The sequence below is a fragment of the Homalodisca vitripennis genome, unplaced genomic scaffold (assembly GCF_021130785.1).
Source record: "Homalodisca vitripennis isolate AUS2020 unplaced genomic scaffold, UT_GWSS_2.1 ScUCBcl_1114;HRSCAF=4335, whole genome shotgun sequence".
Lineage (NCBI taxonomy): Eukaryota > Metazoa > Arthropoda > Insecta > Hemiptera > Cicadellidae > Homalodisca > Homalodisca vitripennis.
The window spans coordinates 106540-126706 of NW_025777255.1; the positions used below are offsets into that span (position 1 = coordinate 106540).

General features: G+C 38.2%; 1 protein-coding gene across 1 annotated transcript in view; it reads left to right on the forward strand.

Moving 5' to 3' along the window:
- Nucleotides 1-20161, forward strand: part of LOC124371232 (F-box/LRR-repeat protein 4-like) — a gene marked incomplete at its 3' end in the record, with an annotated part of 47473 nt that extends 27312 nt beyond the window's left edge. Inside the window, 4 exon segments of the mRNA XM_046829569.1 lie at nt 5316-5440; nt 14364-14473; nt 20069-20145; nt 20147-20161. Coding sequence (XP_046685525.1) covers nt 5316-5440; nt 14364-14473; nt 20069-20145; nt 20147-20161 — 327 coding nt within the window.
- Between the last annotated feature and the right edge of the window lie 6 nt (nt 20162-20167).

Consider the following 20167-nt stretch of genomic DNA (forward strand, 5'->3'; position numbering starts at 1 on the left):
TTGAATTTGGCGCGCGTAATCCTTCTGTAGCCGCGAACGCAATTGCCAGCTGCGCCGACCTCTTGCCCTTAGCTCAAACAATAGGAGCCTCCTACCATCCGGAATTCCTCCGGACAGGTTCTGGTAGGATGGTTCCTGCTAGGTTTTCAGGCTGTGACCGGAGGTTGTGCACACAAGAGTCGTTGTGTAGCTTTCGAGCAGGGTGGACCGGGAGAAGTTAGCGTGGGTGGTCTAGATTTTAGTAGTCTTTTGTTAGGGTACCTTTCGGAACTATACCCAAATTATTAGTATTTATTTAGTCATCAAAGCTGGTTAGGTTTTGGAATAGTCGGAATCTAGTGGCGGATCCACGGATTATTCCTCTATAAGGTCCCACCTTCCGGTCGCGACGCCACGTGGTCGCAGATATTGGTAGCAGAGCCGTCCGCCTCGGATTCCCAACACCATTCCTAACCAGCATTAATTTAAATTTCACGCTTTCCGTCCATTTTTTTAGTTTTCGAATGGCAGTGGTAATTTCTCAAACAATGGCGTAAATCACCCCAGGGCAGCGACCGACGCCACGAGGGAAGCAGCGACCTTCACCAACAGAATCAGATAACTAAATTAGTTCTAGTCATTTAAAATAAGCTTAAAGTATAAACCGTTATTACTTGAATTAATTTAAAACATTTATTTTATTGTTCACAGTTTAACTTTAATAATAAAATTTCATAGTTCAACCTTAATAATTTAATACTTTTTTTGCCCTTTTTATAAAGTATTTCTTAAATATAAATAAATTCTTAAATCGTATTTTTTTAATAACTAATAACAGTAAAGTCTCATTTAAGCTTTAACTAAGCAGAGTTACGACTTGTTTAACCAAGTTCTATAGTTTTCTTTTATACTAGTAACCTGAAGTACACTTTGTATTAGACTGTAACACCATTTTTTTCACTAATTATAGGTGTTATGCAGTATTTTTCTTTGTTGACTTTAATTTACATAACTGTCCATTTATTATTTATTACAGCCACAATTCCTTTTTCAAGTTTTTCATAAGGCTTAAGTCGTTTAAAAATTTATTATCACGGAGTTCGTAATTTCCGTCTGTCTGTCTGTTTCAAACAAGAATTTCTCGTTTCGTTTTAAGACAGTTTTAAAATTTAAATTTGACATTTTTCCTTGTAATTATACTTATAGTTCTAAGCTCGCAATTGTTATAATTATTTTACTTCATATTTTTATCCGAATTAGATCTTCTTATTTTTGGAACTGCAGTAATATTTTTCGACACAAGTTTAGTCAGTTTGCCGTGCAAGCACGTAATTGCGTAAGCAGAGTTCCTCAGATCCGGTTTTTGTATCACTCCGTAGATAACGAAGTCTAATTATTTTAATCTACATTATAGATTTTACTACTACAGTTAAGTACGAATATCTTATAATTTCCGGTCAATGTTTTAAGGTACTACGTAAGTTATCTTTGTAAGTAAACGGTAATTTGTTTTCGTTTTCACTTAATTAAATTGTAAACCGAATGATTTCTTTAAATTATTTTACGACTTAGCCTTATATACGTTTAGATGTTGGTTATATTAGTTAGTGTTAAACACATAATAATAACTGGTGCTTTTGTTTTGTGTAAATTACAGCTTGCGACGATCATTTGTAACTAACCTTGAGTTAATACAGGTAAGGTAGTTGGTGACTGTTATTTTTGTTATAGCCAATATTTTACCTTCGGTAGAATCTTAACCTTTGTGTTCTAAATATCGCTTCTCTTGGAAATATGTTTGATGTTGGATACGAGCATTTGTTTCAGGTACTTAAACAGTTGTTACAATAATTATAAGTCTAACAATGCTATGTGAATATAACTTTTATTTATTCAAAAGAGATATACAAGCTAATTTACAGAGTAAATTTTATAAAAATTAAACTACTTAAACTTTTTAACATCAATATAAAACTAATTTATAATTTATTAAAGTAACTACCTGATTTTTTTTTCCTCCCAGTAGGTGTTGGTTTGCTGTATTTTTCTCAAAGCTAGGTCAGCCCAAGTTGTTTGAAATAATTGTTTTATTACTATTATTGTTTTCAAACTCCTCCAGTCTAATAATTAAAAAAGTAAACATATTTTGGTACCAGTTTGCTTTGTTTAGCTCCCCAAACCCAAATCACACACAATCTGCACTCCTTTGGAAAATAAATGGAATCTTGACCGACTTCTAGAATCTAATTCTGAACCAAGAAACATGGAAACAGAGATGGAGTAAAGCTCTAGACAATCTGATCCGTGCTAAGGATAAAGTATCCAAACAGTATAATAAGAGTTATACAGAGTGGTTATCCTATCCACATATTAATGGTTATTACCAATCATTTCCTGGCCTACTAACTCTGAGCCAACAGGAGTTTTTTTTTTCTCTTGAGTTATTGTTTGTTGGCCCTTTCCTTCTCGATCTGAACACTCCATTTAGGGAATACTACTCGCCATATGTCACCAAACTATCTTGAAAAACTAATAGGGTAGATAAGTTTAAAGAACTTGTTAGCAGACCAATTCTCCTCTTTCCTTGCCTCTTATGACTGTAGTCACTAGGAGACCTCATCATTTAGATTTGGATTTATTTCTCCAATGGCCATTTCATCTTTTCACCACCTTTCCTGTATTTCAAATATTGAAAGAATATGAACAAAACAATTAATTGTATATGTTCTTCCAGAGAGGTCATGGGGACCTTTCACTCCCTCTCATTCTGCGTCCGGTAGATTGGCTTGTTGGTAGCAGGCTTGTCTCCCGCTGCGGAAGGGGGGGAGGGAAGTAAGGGGAACAGGACTAGGATTATGACCAGCTACGATGGAAGAAATATTCTATGAGTTACACAAGAATAAAATTTCCTTAACTTCTCCTTTCCTACTTGGCCTATTTTTGGAGGGAAGTCTGAGTCTGATGATGGGGCTGAATGAAGGTCGTGATTCTCAGTCAAACACGGTTTCCAGAATACTGATTCCTTTTACCTAGACTATCTTCTATAATTTATTTAAACTTTTTAAAGAGCCCAACCTTAGCCTTGGAAGAGTTAGAAGTATTTAGCAGGTATGTGACATATTGGTGATAGATAGATCTAGTTGCTTTCCACTTATGGGTTGAAGTTGTCTGTGGTTGAGGACTGGAGCTGTTCAGCGAGAATGGGCGCGGTTTCTGCACCGCCTTTCTGCATGGTAGTGTTATTTGAATATTTTAGTAAGCTCTGCGTTCTAGTTTAAGATATTTGGCTCAATTTAACTATAACTGGTTCACTTCCAGATAATTTTCCCCTCACCCTTTCTACCACTCGTAATGGCTAAGCCTTCGAACTCCTCGGAGAAGGAGGGGAGGATGCGGCGAGTGCCGCTACAGTTTTGAATTTGGCGCGCGTAATCCTTCTGTAGCCGCGAACGCAATTGCCAGCTGCGCCGACCTCTTGCCCTTAGCTCAAACAATAGGAGCCTCCTACCATCCGGAATTCCTCCGGACAGGTTCTGGTAGGATGGTTCCTGCTAGGTTTTCAGGCTGTGACCGGAGGTTGTGCACACAAGAGTCGTTGTGTAGCTTTCGAGCAGGGTGGACCGGGAGAAGTTAGCGTGGGTGGTCTAGATTTTAGTAGTATTTTGTTAGGGTACCTTTCGGAACTATACCCAAATTATTAGTATTTATTTAGTCATCAAAGCTGGTTAGGTTTTGGAATAGTCGGAATCTAGTGGCGGATCCACGGATTATTCCTCTATAAGGTCCCACCTTCCGGTCGCGACGCCACGAGGTCGCACTGTGTACTACACTCAAGATACTAAATCCAATCCAGTGAGTGGCATCATCCAAATTCCCCGACACGACCATGAAATTTATGCATGAATTTTCCATCACATATAATTATGATTTTTTATTAGATTAGAAAGGTAATTTTCTGATACACTTTCTGCCAAAAAAATGGTAATAAATGCTGAGAGGTATTATGTAACATTATAACAAACGAAATGCACCATTTAAAATTGCCACAGAGGATATTCTCTAGTAGCATCGTTCTGATTTACGTTCGGCCTCGTGTTGTAGCTGGAACATAAATTCTTTTCATTGGGAATTATTGGACCATCTCCACTTGGTGTCACAGCGTAACAAATGTTTAAATGTTAATTATAACTATACTATTAAATACATTTTACCAGCTTCTTCTTATTGGAAACTAAATACTTAATATATTATCAAACACTCCAATAAATGAAAAATTTTTATTTTGTGAGGTCATATGTCTTTGTATTTTTCAAGACATATGTTTTTATTTAAATCTAAATTGTTTGTATTATTAATTTACTTTTATTTCAGTTATGTGGGTCTGACGATGTGTTCTTTGAGCACGAAAGGCCTCACAAAATAAAACTTTTTCATTTATTGGAGTGTTTGATAATATATTAAGCATATACTATTAAAGTATGTTCTTTTCATTTCTGATAAAATGTATGTTAATAAATAATGGTTCTTTTATTCCACTTCATAAAGGTTCTTACTTTATAAAATGCCTCGGTATACTGTTATCTCAAATAACTAGCAAACCTCCGAACCCTCTTATCAGTAGAAAGTTCTAACTGATGCTGCTCGAAACTTAGTAGGAGTCACTGAGTAACCAGAATCAAATGCTATCTCAAGAACTTCATGACATTGCCCTTGAAGATGTAGAGAGGAATCAAGTGATGTAGAGCATAACACTAACTTGGAAATCTTGGATAATAGGATTTTGAACATTTCCATCGTTATATGTTAAAAAGCACTACGTTTTGAGGATTGAAATTCATCCTCTTCTTCAGATGTCAAAAGAACCCTAATACATCACAAAAACGTATAAACTAAAAAGTGTTGCAATTGACTACCACTCAAAATTTTATACCAACAGCATGAAGTTCACTCTACAGAGAATGAACCGAAGATGTTACTGCACAGAAACAAAAGCACAAACATGTGACACAAACCAAGAAATTTGAAACTATAAAAATGGCAAATGTCCGAGATCCTATAATTCTTTCACATCATACATTGTAAATTATAAACATTTAACAAAGAGTTGAAAGTCATCTATTTTCTTAGTTAAATGCATTCTTTCCAAGTATTGTAAGAAAAACAGCACTGCAATTGTGTTAATACTTGATTATTATAATCAAGTATTTATTTTAATTGTTATATTTATTTCTTGACGTGACTAAATAATGTTTTTACTGAGTTTTGATGGTGTTAATTTTATATATCTCATTATATATGACTCATTCTAATGTCCTGAAACTGTAATGTCTGTACAGCCCTACTGGCATTGTGTCAACGATGGCACCTTGTCGTCACTTTCTGACCGCTGTCGACATCTTGTCAAGCTGGACCTCTCTTGGTGTGGAAGCTACGATCTCATCACTACCACTAACATGGCTCAGTAAGAGATCAACAGCTTTTTAGTAAAACAACAAATTACTTTCTCGCTTTATTTTGCCTTCACAATAGTCGCTACGCTATGAGTTTTTTAGTTTTGGTAAAAATGGTCAAGGACAAAACAGAATCTATAGTCAAAGATTAAATTCGTAATCTTTTCAATTTATTTTGATTACAAGGGTTACATGATAACTGGATTTTTAGCGGTATTGGCTTTGTAGTTGAGCAATATTACAAACTTAAACATGATAAAGTTAGGAGTCGTTACAGTGTTGTTTGAGTTTGGTTTGAGCAGGTAAAGAACTTTTAACCTTAACCCCTTTTTGGCAGTACAAAAAGCTTGTTAAAAATTTCTCGGTATAGATGCTCTAGAAAATGCTTAGTTTCTCGGTATAGATAAAATTAGAATTTCTGCAATACGTTTTGTATAAAAACGAATGTTACAAAAATTGTAATAGGCAAAGTATTTTTTCTATAGCTTAGAGTAAGTAAGTGTAAAATTAAAAAATATTGTTTTATTGTAAAAAGAATATACTATTAGAAATTAATAATATAGGGAACCATACCTATAAGGATGTAATTATTTGCAGGCAAAAAAAAAAAAAAAAAAAAAAAAAAAAAAAAAAAAAAAAAAAAAAAACACATACTTTTAATGAAAACCCCAAAAACAAGCTACAAATTTAGAGCCTATAGTAGATTTTTATGTTTTTATAGGAAATATATTCCATGTAAGAAACTAATTAGGTAATTGAAAATAAGTAGAAAATTAAAATACTGTGAGTAATAAATTAAACATAACATAATATCTAATAGAGTGCTTGTTGATATTTTCATTAAAAAATTGTATAGTTTTTTTTTTAAATAACTAATAAAAAGATGTATTAGTTTTTTCTATAGTATATTTTGTTTGAACACATATCTGTGAATAAAAATACATGTGGAATATGTTGTTATAAGGCTCTTTCAATTCATATTATACAACTTAGAGATCAAAATGGGATTTTTTGCTGCCTTAGAGACCAGTAAGGCATAGCCCAGAGAGTTTGCGAAATAAGAATAAGCCTATATTCATCCCACGGACCCTAGCAATGTCCAAATAAAATTTCAATACAATCGGTTGAATAGTTAATGCATGAAAGCAAAACAGACAAACAATGGCACTTTCGCATTTATAATATTATTAGGATGAAATGAAACTATTATTTGCATATAATATGTTTTTACTGGCATACGATATGTACTTTACTCTGTTCATTATTTTCTCTTAGAATAGATAACAATAATATAAAATATATAAACAAGAGTTATAGAAAAGGCAAATTGGCTCTTCGCCCGTTGTGGGTGAGAGAAATTACCTCCACCTTCATTTAGAAACTGTTACCAACCCTGCAGCACAAAATACCTTAATGACAGTTCTTTCGATGTATTAGATCTTCATCTTCAAGGAGATACATTTTATTTTGATTCATCAAATTATAAAGAAGTTTATAATGTTTAACCAAACAATGTATTTTACACAATTTACTGTACCCGATGTAAGGGTTTGGGAGAACACAGTAGAATAAAATGGCAGTTACAGTGCTGAAAATATAATAAATTTCTGTATTTGTTGACATTTGGCAATGGTGTGGATATCAGTCCTGTAATTGGTTAGAAATTACGTATTTAGTCGTTTCTCCAGACCACTGGCGCATGCTTTCGAAATTATATTTTTGAAAAGCGTTTAGCAATCTTGTTAAATTACAGATAATAAAGACCTATAATATGTATAAATCTGTAGTTTAGTACCTACTGACTACATTGGTGTAAATATCATCCAGATATCTTGCCAATAAATAGCACTTTTTATCTAAAAACGCTGAAGCGCATCTGAGATGCACTTCACACACTGCCAGGGTTTTTTTTTTTCCCTTGGGGCGGCCTACTGCCATGCACTTAAGCCTCAAGTGCATGGCAGTAGGCCGCCCCACGGAAAAAAAAAAAAAAAAGCCTCAAGGGCTTTTTGCGCACCCCGGAAACACCATGAGGCCTACCAGTCTACAACTTCAGCAGTTCAACAAACCGCCGAAAACAACCTATCAAGTCCTCCTGGGAAAATTCACCACCCCTGTCCAAGCTACCAAAGATGGCATACCTCTCTCTTGCTATTGCAGGGCAATCAAAGAGCAGGTGCTCAGCAGCCTCCTCCTGCTCATTACACCTTCCACAGAGCGGATCCTCCTGAAGGATGCCAACTCTGTGTAGATGCTTCCTCAGGTGACCATGCCCCGTAATGAGACCAATGACCTTAGAAGACATTGATCTGTTTAATGAGAGAAGGTCCGAAGCCACCTTGGAGGAAGGTGACTGTAATACCATTCTACTCACTCTCAAACCCGGATGCAACCTCCACCTTCTCCCATGCTCCGCGCGAATCCATTTCGAGACAACCCTAGAGGATTCACACCTTGGAACACTGCAGAACGGTTGAGGGCCCGTCATAATTGTTGCTGAGCCCTGGTTGGCCAGTGTGGTGTACATATCTGAATCTAATATAAATAGTCAGCTATCTAAAATATATTTGTTAAGATAGGAATGTTGATTATCGATCTGGCCGTTGGCGGTTATATGTATGTGACGTCATATGAGACCATACTGTTTGAATAAATCCTATTGGGTACTGAGGTCACGCCACTTCTCCCCGCCAACGTACCTTACCGTTCCAGCAGCGAGTGTTCTCCCCAGTCCAGTTTTACCCACGGTCCGTGAAACCCGCGTCCTCTCCGACCAAGATGTAGTCCAATAGTTTTTCCTTAATTGGTGTAATTTAATTACCCCCGTTTTATTACCACCGGCCACGAACATCACAAATGGCGACGAGGATTTGTGGAAATTAGTATTAGTGCGAAATTCCGAGTGTACATCGCCGCTGGACATCAACAGTGAACACCACTAGTGCCATTTTAGTGCGCGAACAACACGAGGACAGTTTTGATCGATCGAGTGAACATCACAAAATGGCGAGTGAACATCACGGAAATTAAAAGTACAAATTTTCTTTAGTTTCAAACCAATTAGTGTGGGAGGAAGTGTAGTGTGCAACCAAATTATTTTAGGTACTAGTTGATGTGGCAAGTACAATTAGACGAAACTAAATACCGTTTCCTGTAACTAATATAATGGCGCAAATAGGCGTTATCGGGGAATATGACGGGTCAGTTGAAACCTGGGCGTCATACATCGAACGTTTTGAGCTGTATGTGGACTGTAATAGCATTGACGCGGGTAAAAAGGTCAGTACGCTTTTAACTGTGATAGGAGTAAAAACGTATAGTTTGTTGAGAGACCTGTGCACTCCTAATAAACCGTCGGAAAAGACATTTAATGAACTGGTGCAACTTGTGCAAAAACATTTATTCCCGACTCCTAGCTTCATCGCGGAGCGAGCGATATCGTTTTAGTAAGCGAGTACAGTTGGAAGGCGAGTCGGTTGCCGAGTATATTGCAAATTTGAAAAAAATGACAACCCATTGTGACTTTGGCGCGTCGCTAAATGATTACTTGAGAGACAGACTGGTGAGTGGCATCAGAAGTGAAAGTGCCAAACAAAAACTTTTATCGGAAGCCTCGTTAACGTTCGAGGAAGCGACCAAAATAGTGCTTTCAATGGAACAAGCAGAAAAATCGGCGGCAGCTCTATCAGTCGGAAGACCCGAGCGGATCCATCAGTTGAGCAGCGTGGTGGCCAGGAGGGGGAGATTCGGAAATGGCGCACCGCATTCCCAGACAGCACGGAGCGACAACGCTGGAGCGGCCTGGAAGGGAGCAGGGGGAACAGCCAAGGTCAGCGGCGGCACGTCACCAGGGCCTTCTGGATGGCAGCGGCGGTCATCGCCAGGTGGCAGTGGCAGTGCGCAATGTTTATGTTGTGGCCTCACAGGGCATTTCCGTTCACAGTGCAGGTTATTAGGTGTGAAGTGTCATTTCTGTGGTGAACAAAACCACATAGCAAAAGTGTGTCGTTCTAAGTTAGCTGGTCGGCAAGGTACAAATGTAAATAGAGATAAGACTAATTTTAGAGATAGTAAAAGCACTGGGAATTCCAAAAATTATCGCAAACATAACTACTTAGAAGGTGTTGATGACAGTAATCAGGTGTCAGGGGACACTGAGCAATTTGTGGATGATGTAGCCAATTTATTTAGAATGAATGAAAATGTGACTGACAGGGTTAAGGTAGACCCAATTCAGCTTGATTTAATTGTTAATGGTAAAAGCTTAACGTTTGAGGTTGATACAGGGGCTTCTGTGAGTGTTTGCAGTGAGGAATATTACAATTCTCATTTCCAGATGTGTAAATTAGAACCTAGTAAGTTGACACTCAGCTCTTATACTGATCAACCTATCACACCTGTAGGCAAGATCAAAGTTGAAGTTAATTGTAACAAAGTAAACAAAGTAATGGACTTGTATGTCATCAAGTCCGGTGCTCATCCACTTATAGGTAGGGAATGGTTAAGTGCTCTAGGGGTTGAAATTTCGTTTAAAAATAATGACAGGTTATTTGAGATAAGTAAAACCGATGCCGATAGTTGTCTTGAACTTAAGAATAAGTTGTTCAAAGAATTTCCTAAGGTATTCAGTGACGAGATAGGTTGTTTTAAAGGCGAGCCCGTAAAGTTAACAGTAAAAGAAAACACGGTTCCTAAATATTTCAAACCTAGGCCAATACCTTTTTCCCTGAAAGCCAAGGTTGAAAACGAACTAGCTAGGCTAGTAGATGAGAAAGTGTTAATACCTGTAAGTAGCTCAGATTGGGGTACGCCCATAGTTCCTGTATTAAAGAAATGTGGTTCAGTCAGGATTTGCGGTGATTTTAAAGTAACCTTGAACCCTTGTTTAGAAGTAGAAAAATTTCCGTTACCAAGAATAGATGAGTTGTTCGCAAACCTGCAAAAGGGCGAGAAGTTTGGTAAGATCGATTTGTGTCAAGCATACACCCAATTAGAGTTAGATCCAGAGTCTCAGAAACTGTGTACCATAAGTACACACAAAGGTTTATTTTGTTATTCCCGTGTCCCTTTTGGCATAACTTCAGCAAGTGCTATTTTTCAAAAGAAAATAGAGCAGACTCTCCAGGGTATAGATCAAATTGCAGTATTTTTAGATGATATTCTAATAACCGCTGAAAATGATAAGGCTCATTATGAGAAGTTAAGAGAAGTGTGTAAGAGGTTGAATGAGAAAGGCTTAACTGTCAAAAGGAGTAAATGTACTTTCTTTGCTAACCAAGTAGAGTATTTGGGGTTTGTCATTGACAAACACGGTTTGCACACCGATCCCAAGAAAGTAGAATCCTAAAGAATGTCACAGAAATTAAATCGCTAATTGGGCTAATTAACTATTATTCTAAATTTCTTCCAAATTTGTCAAGCATTTTAAGCCCATTGTACAATTTATTAAAGAAAGACGTTCCATTTAATTTCAACAGGCAATGTGTTCAGGCATTTGATAGAGTAAAAGAACTGCTAAGTAGTGAGACTATCTTAGCGCACTATGACGGCAAACTTCCGTTGAAGCTGGCGGTAGAACGCGAGTTCTTTTGGACTAGGTGCGGTCCTGAGTGTTGTCACACCAGAAGGTATTGAAAAACCATTAGCATACCAGTCTAGAACGCTAACTAATGCTGAAAAGAACTACTCCCAGATCGATCGAGAGGCTCTAGCTATTGTCTGGGGCGTGAAGAAACTTAACCAATATCTGTATGGTAGAGAATTTACTTTATGTACGGACCACAAACCGCTTCTATCAATATTTGGTCCTCATAAGGGTTTGTCAGTGTTTAGCGCCAGCAGATTGCAGCGATATAGTTTATTTTTGTCAGGGTACAAGTTTAATATAGAATATATAAAATCAGCTGATCACGGTAATGCCGACGCGTTCAGCAGGCTACCACTGACAATGAAAGAGCCGGAAGTGAGCGACGATGACCACTGGAAGGGCAGTTATTTGCATTGTCTTTTGGAAAGCTCTGTGCCTTTAACTTTTGAAAATGTACAAGCAGAAACCCTAAAAGATCCAATTTTATGCAAAGTTATTGGTTATGTAAGGCACGGGTGGCCCAATAGCATCCCTGGGGATGACAAGGAGTTGTTGCCATATTTTGCAAGGAGGGAGGAGTTGTCTATAGTAAATAATATATTGGTTTGGGGTTACAAAGTTGTCGTGCCTAGCAAAATGAGAAAATATGTGCTGGACGAGCTTCACTCATCCCACATGGGTATAGTCAAAATGAAATCGATAGCTCGTAGTTATGTTTGGTGGCCCTAATATTGATGATCAAATTGTGTCCTTGGCAAATAATTGTTTTTCCTGTTTAATGGAGAGAAATAACCCTAGCAAGTGTCAGCTGCATACGTGGCATTATCCCTCAAGTCCATGGCAAAGGCTTCACATGGATTATTTAGGTCCGATTAATGGAAAAATGTATCTACTAATTGTTGATGCGCACAGCAAGTGGCTGGAAGTGTTTCCTGTAGCTTCCACTTCAGCCAATGTAGCCATAAATCATTTAAGAGATTTGTTCAGTAGGTTTGGTCTGCCAGAGACTGTCCACAGTGACAATGGTCCACCATTTTCCTCATTCGAATTTCATAATTTTATGTCAAACAATGGTATCAGACATACTTTGAGTCCTCCATACCATCCCATGAGTAACGGTTTGGCAGAGAACTCTGTCAAATATGCTAAGAATAAGATTAAATGTGCTTTACGTGATAAGAAAGATGTAAATATAGCTTTAAGTAGAATATTGTTTGATTATCGAAATGCTGTTCATGCTACCACCAATGAGACCCCAGCAAAGTTGATGTTTAATAGGCAATTAAGGACTAGGTTAGATTTATTAAGGCCTAACCTGTCAATGACAGTTAGTAAAAGACAAGACAAGCAAAAGGAGTATTTCTCTGGAACTAAAATTAGACTATTTTATCCTGGTCAAAATGTAATTGTTAGGGACTATCGCACCCGTGACAAATGGGTTAGTGCTACGGTAATTAAGCAGATCAGCAATGTTATATACGAAGTTGAATTGACGTCTGGCATTGTGTTCAGACGGCATATTGATCAGATTGTAGCCGTGCAGGGAGAGCCAGCTGATGTAAACAAACAGGTAGAATCAGCTGACGCTTTCGATGACAGTTCCTCTTTCCCCCCGGTCATGACGCCGGTGGTGGGGCGAGAGCAGTGAGTGCCCACTCTCCGCCGAGCGGCCCGTGTGGCTCGCTCCCCTCCCCTCTCAGTGTCGTGCCGTTCTAACGGTAAACAAACAGCTGATCGTGGCAACACGTCACCTGCTGCGACGGCAGCTGTCATGCCGCGCCAGCTGTTCCCAAACAACAACAGTGATAGACGCTATCCTGTGCGGATTGGAAATCCCGTGGATAGGCTGAACTTGTAAATTAATATTGTTTTGTTCTATTTTAGTTTGTTTCATTATATTGTTTTATTTGTCTTAGTTGTGATAACCAAAGCGTTCATACCATTTGCTTTATTGTAGTTTAAGGAAATTTATTGATGTTACTGTATTAATGTGTTAATTAATTGAATTTCAACAATGTTTTTTTTTGTTAAACTATGTAGTGTGTTATTTTGCAGTGTTTTTCAACTTTGGAAGGGAGGAAATGTGGTGTACATATCTGAATCTAATATAAATAGTCAGCTATCTAAAATATATTTGTTAAGATAGGAATGTTGATTATCGATCTGGCCGTTGGCGGTTATATGTATGTGACGTCATATGAGACCATACTGTTTGAATAAATCCTATTGGGTACTGAGGTCACGCCACTTCTCCCCGCCAACGTACCTTACCGTTCCAGCAGCGAGTGTTCTCCCCAGTCCAGTTTTACCCACGGTCCGTGAAACCCGCGTCCTCCCGACCAAGATGTAGTCCAATAGTTTTCCTTAATTGGTGTAATTTAATTACCCCGTTTTATTACCACCGGCCACGAACATCACAGCCAGGGCATCAGCTCTTTCGTTCCCAAGAATCCCCTCATGACCAGGAACCCAACAAACGGTTTACATTGTTGATTCTGGCAAGGGAGGAAACGGTCTGATAGCAATCCCAAACCAGTTTGGATTTGATTGCGCAAGAATCCAGCGCCATCAGCGCTGCCTGACTGTCTGTGAAAATGTTAATCGTCTTGCCCCTATATCGCAGATGAAGATTCTCACGAGCACATTCCATAATGGCTGCGACCTCCACTTGAAAGACTGTCGGATACGGACCCATAGGAACCACCAGCTCCCTACATGGTCTCACTCCCAGAATTCCAGCGCCTGTGCCGCTTTTTGTTTTGGAGCCGTCTGTGTACCATTCGAGCTCCGCTGGTGGAAGAGGTTTCTTCCCCTCTGACCAATCATCCCTTGAGGGTAAAATAATCCTAAAGGGTTTGTCAAAGGAAAACTTTTGTGGCATCTGATCAGAGATCATGTGCAAAACATCCTCCTGTATCAGAGTGCCAATTCTGCAGTGCCCACCGCTGCAGCCCGACCAGAGTCCCATCTGCTGAAGACAGTAGGCACTCCTCCTGGCCATAGCTCGAATGACAATGTCCAGGGGGGCGAGATTAAGACAACAGTCCAGAGCCGCGCCTGGCGCACTAGGAAAAGCCCCAGTGATAGTGAGGCAGGCCATCCTTTGGATACCTGCCAGACATGCTACCACCGTCTTGGCTTCCGTTTTTGGCCACCATACGACAGCTCCGTACATTAGTGTAGGTCTGACCACGGAAACATAAAGCCAGTACAACATCTGCCAGGGTTACATAAATTTATACAAGTTGTTTGTAAAGTAAAACAAATGGAATAGTGTCTAGATATGAAAGTGTACCATTGAAAAATGTGTAGTGCCAGGAAGTTTACTAAAACTGTATTTTTTACAGATTCATCAAGACAACTTGTAAACAGCTGACCACTCTCAGGCTGGACTGCTGCAGATTTGTCGATGACACTATTATCAAGGCTGTGGCTTCCACTTGTAGGAATATAAAAGGTAAGTTATAAAATTGAAAAATTAGTAAAAAGCTGTGTTTAAAAATAGTAAATGTGTTGATTTTTTAATAACTCTACAACATGAGTAGTTTAACAAGTACTTCTACTGCCTTCTGCAAGTATTTCAATTTATTATTGCTATTTGCCATTTTTACTACCCTACGCTTCAAAAGGTAGCGTTAAAATAACTAACAGCCCAAAGTAATAGTGATAATTACTTAAATGTTTATGCTATACAAAATAATATACCTCACTACAGAACTCATGATACATTATTTTGGTATATTTAGGATATTATTTTACAGCAACTGTTGTGTACGTGTTACGGGGAATCGGAATAAAAGACTGAATTAGTTTACATCATCGACTGTGCTCGGTTAAGGTTGGAGGGTAACTGAGAGAGAGACAAGGGCAGGACACTGGAAGTGGTAGTGGTGGTATGATCTGGTGGCGTGATGAGAACAGCCAATGGCATTTATTCAAACTGATCACCCCATATGACGTCACAGCATCATACGATCATACAGTTGGTCTTTGGCTGTGGCTTTAACTTGCCAGTAACAATTTATAATATGTATAATAATTATTATTATAATTATTATTGTTAATTCAATACATTACATTTCCTCCCTTCCAAATTCCAAAATAAATTGAATTCGCACAAGTCATAGATAAATTAAACAATACAAGTTATAATAATAAATATATAATAAACACATTTAAATATAAATAACACATATCATTAGTAAATGTCATCCTTAAGTACTGTAAGTTATTTACAAGTTTAATTTCTCTACAGGTTTCCTAATACGAGTTGGGTATCTGTTTGTATGATCAGCTGTTCTAGTGACAGGAGAAGGAACAGCTGAGGGTAGAGAAAGACGTGGTCTAGAATGAGGGGTAGTGATGTGACATGGAGAGGTATGATGCGGTGAGGATGGGGAGAGACCAGCTGATCTAGTGGAGGTCAGTGTTACTAATTCTGACTGGGCTTGGAGTTGGCGGACACTGAGCGCCTGTCTCACGCTCCGCAACTGTACGGTCCTGAGATGGTGGAATTTGACTGTCACTGTCAACAATACTACTGTGTAGTCCTGTCAGCTGATCAATATGTCTACTCCAAATTAAACCAGTTTTTGTCATAACAGAATACATCACATTATTTAACTGTTTTATTACAATGCCCTCTATCCATTTGTCTTTAGAGCGATAATCTCTCACTAATACAGATTGATTAGGAAATAGAATTCTCGTTTTTCTACCGCCAAAAATATTCTTTTTGCTTGTCCTGTTTTAATTGCACAGTTCTGGCTACATTAGGTCTGAGTAAATCTAGCCTGCATCTTAGTGGTCTATTGAACATTAATTTGGCAGGTGTCTCATTAGTAGTACTATGAACGGAGTTTCTGTAATCAAATAACATCCTATTCAAGGCTACTTTAGTATCAATATTTTCTTGAAAAGCCAATCTTATTTTACGTTTTAGCATACTTAACTGAGTTCTCAGCCTGACCATTAGACTGAGGATGATAAGCTGGTGAAAATGTATGTCTTATACCATTAAGTTGCATGAAATTTTTAAATTCAACTGAGGTAAATGGTGGTCTTAAAATGGTCCACTTAAAAATAATGCGTATCTTTGTAATCGGCTTGCTGCGAAAACAGGTAAACCCTTTTTCGGTCCAAATATGCTAATTAAAGGTTTGTTGATCAGTACACAAAGTGAATTTTCGGCCATACAAATATTGATGAAATTTCCTTACTCCATATACTACTGCTAAAGCTTCCTTATCTATTTGTGAATATTGACATTCTGCTGGTGATAAAGTACGAGAGTGGTATGCAATAGGTTTCTCAACGCCTTCAGGGGTTATGATACTAAGTACGCAGCACCAGCCCTGTCGAGCTTGCGTCTACTGCTAGTTTTACAGGCAACTTTGAATCATAATGCGCCAAAACTGGTGCTTTAGTCAAAACATCCTTGACATGGCTAAATGATTTGAGACATTTTTCATCAAAATCAAATGGCACGTCCTTTTTTAACAAGTTGTACAACGGACTCAAGATTGTTGACAAATTATTGATAAACTTTCCATAATAATTTACCAAGCCAATAAAAGCTTTGACTTGAGTGACAGATTTAGGTACAGGTGCTTGATTTATAGCTTTAATTTTTAGATTCAGAGGTATGCAGTCCATCTTTATCGATACTAAAACCAAGATACTCGATTTTGTCTACAAAGAACGTACATTTATCTTTCTTTACGTAAATCCTTTTTCACTCAGGCGTTTTACAAACCTCTTGCAACCTACTTACATGAGTTTCGTTATTAGGTGCGGTGATAAGAATATCATCCATGAATACTGATATGCCTTCTAAATTATGCAAAGATTGTTCAATAACTCTTTGAAATATGCCTGGGGCTGATGAGATTCCATAAGGCATTCTACAATATGAGAAAAGACCCTTATGCGTGCTAATTGTACGGTACATAATTTTTGTGACTCACTGTCTAACTTTAATTGCATATAGGCTTGACTAAGATCTATTTTAGAGAAACGTTCTCCATGCTGTAAATTTGCAAATAAATCTTCTATTCTAGGTATAGGGTACTTGTCTACTTCTAGATACTGATTTAGAGTAACTTTAAAGTCTCCACATAGCCTAATTTCACCGTTCTTTTTTAATACTGGTACAATGGGCGTTCCCCATTCCGAGCTGCTTACTGGAATTAACACTTGTTCGTCAACTAAGCGTTGTAGTTCTTTTTCTACCTTACTTTTCAATGAGAATGGTATCGGTCTTGGCTTAAAATACCTAGGTCTAGCATTTTCTTTTAGATTTAGTTTTACTGGTTCGCCTGTATACTGACCTAGTTTCTCAGTGAACACTTCTGGAAATTGATTAGTTAGCTCGGACGTCATTGTCTCGAAATTAGCCTTGTTATCTATAGGTCTGTTTATAACACACAAGTTATTTTTAAACGAAATGTCAACTCCCAGTACTTTAAGCCAATCACGACCAATTAAAGGATGTGAACCTCCTCTAATCACATACAAATCTAAGCATTTATGTATTTTCTCATAGCAAACATCAACATTAACTTTGCCCACAGGTATAATAGGTTCATTAGTGTACGAACTCAAAGTTAGGTCGTTTTCTAACAATTTACAAGAACTAAAATTATTTTCATAAAAATCCTCACTACACACTGTGACACTAGCTCCAGTATCAACTTCAAATAATGGTTTCTCGACCTTGCACTAGGACTTTAATCTTAATTGGGTCAACTCTAATTCTTTCACCGTGAGTTTCATTTACTTTAAATAAATTCTGTATGTCCTCGACATAACTCTCAAGATTTTCATCACTCTGAACATAATTCTTAGAATTATTTGAATCTGACAGTTCTGAACTATCATTTACAAAATTATGTTTCTTATAATCTTTGTTTTTCTTGTTTTGAAAATTAGACTGATAAGATATACCTTTCTTAACTTTCGAAAGCTGATTGTCTGGTAACTTACTAATTTCAGTAGATCGACATACCTTAGATATGTGATTTCTTTTACCACATTTGTGACACACAACACCAAACAATTTGCACTGCTTCCTATAGTGACCACACTGCCCACAGCACGTACACTGCACCTTGACTTCGTGCCTTGCGTTGTAGCTCGCGCTGCCACCGCTGCCGCCGACTCTCACATGTGGGTGGTGATGCGCTGCCATCCGCTGGACCCGGCTGCCGCCGTTCACTGTCAATGCCGCCGCATTCTTCTCCGACGCTTCCACTGAGCAGACGATTTTCACAGCCTGGTCGAAGGTTAGGGTGGTCTCTCCCAACAGCCTCTGCTTGGTCGACTCACTCCTGATGCCGCTCACCAGTCTGTCTCTGAGATAGTCGTTGAGGATGCGCCAAACTCGCAGTATGCAGACAACTTCTTGAGGCTGGCGATGTACTCTGCGACTGATTCTCCTTCCTGCTGATTCCTTTTGCTGAACTTGTACCTTTCAGCTATGAATGATGGCTTCGGGTACAAATGGTCCTGAATTAACTTCACTAATTCATCGAACTTTTTTCACTGAAGGTTTTTTCCGGCGTACATAAATCTCGTAACAAACTGTACGTTTTCACACCCACGACTGTTAGTAACGTACTAAACCTTTTTGTCGTCACTAATACTGTTACAGTACAGTCAACGAATAATTCAAATCGTTCAACATACGAATTCCAAGTTTCTGCACTGTTGTCGAAGTCACCGATTCCGCCAATAATTTCCCGCCATTTTTACTGTTTCACTAAATAAAGACGAAATGTTCCAATTTACGACCTTGTCTTCCAACATCAAAATGTACCGATTTTGAGTCCACGTGACGCCAAACTACAGACACACTTCCTCCCACTATAATTTTCGGAGAAATTATTTACGCACAATCGAACAGGTTGCATTGCACTCGCGGGATCGCATTAATACCTCGTCGCCAATTGTTGTGTACGTGTTACGGGGAATCGGAATAAAAGACTGAATTAGTTTACATCATCGACTGTGCTCGGTTAAGGTTGGGAGGGTAACTGAGAGAGAGACAAGGGCAGGACACTGGAAGTGGTAGTGGTGGTATGATCTGGTGGCGTGAATGAGAACAGCCAATGGCATTTATTCAAACTGATCACCCCATATGACGTCACAGCATCATACGATCATACAGTTGGTCTTTGGCTGTGGCTTTAACTTGCCAGTAACAATTTATAATATGTATAATAATTATTATTGTAATTCAATACATTACAGCAACCTGTGGCTTAAAAACAGAAAAACTTTTACCAAATACAATGTAACTAAATACTGTGAAACCTAATACAAGCACAAGTCGGTTGATAATAAAATAACAGCAGAAATTGCATTATGGAATGCTGGAACAATCAGCTGATCTGAATCATATGTTGTATTCAATAATCAGTGAAGTAACAATAAAATCATGTAGAGTAGAGTCGTAAATGTAGAATGAATGTCTTCTGACTAGTGCGAACACAATCATAATAGTTTTCCCAAAAATAGTTCCAACAGTCATTAAGTATGACTGTTACATGAAATCATGGACAAGGAAAAATCCCTTTTATTTTATTCTTGTTTGTACTTAAAGGTTTATCAAAACCTGCAATACTGTTATTAACAGTCTTTTTTATAGAATTGGCACTGAGAAATCCTATTATTGAACTCTCATCACTTCTAACAGATTGAGAAATCTAGCAACAGCCTCTACCATTAAGAGACTAGACATATCGTGGCCTCATAAAAGGTGAAAAGGAAAAGAATATCTTTTCACCACACAAAGTTAGGGCTTAGAAGCTCTCCTCTAACACAACCTGGGGACAACCAACACAACCAATGGCTTAAACGTTACTTCCAAACCATCACCAATGACTGGGAAGGTAAGGCGGCTTGCAAGGACAGGATCGCACATCGGTCACCAATCCAAGTAGCAGCCATGATCAATTTTGCTTGTCTTTTTCATATTGCAATAACCGCTATAAGCCGGTACAATGCACCATTGACCACATAGAGATGCTTCAGAGAGTCCTCTTTCTTTCAGAGTTGACGCTGAGGAATTGCTCCCGTATCACCTCTGACGGATTCAACAGCCTTGCAACTGTCTCTACAATCGAGAAGTCTAGACCTGTACTGCACCCAC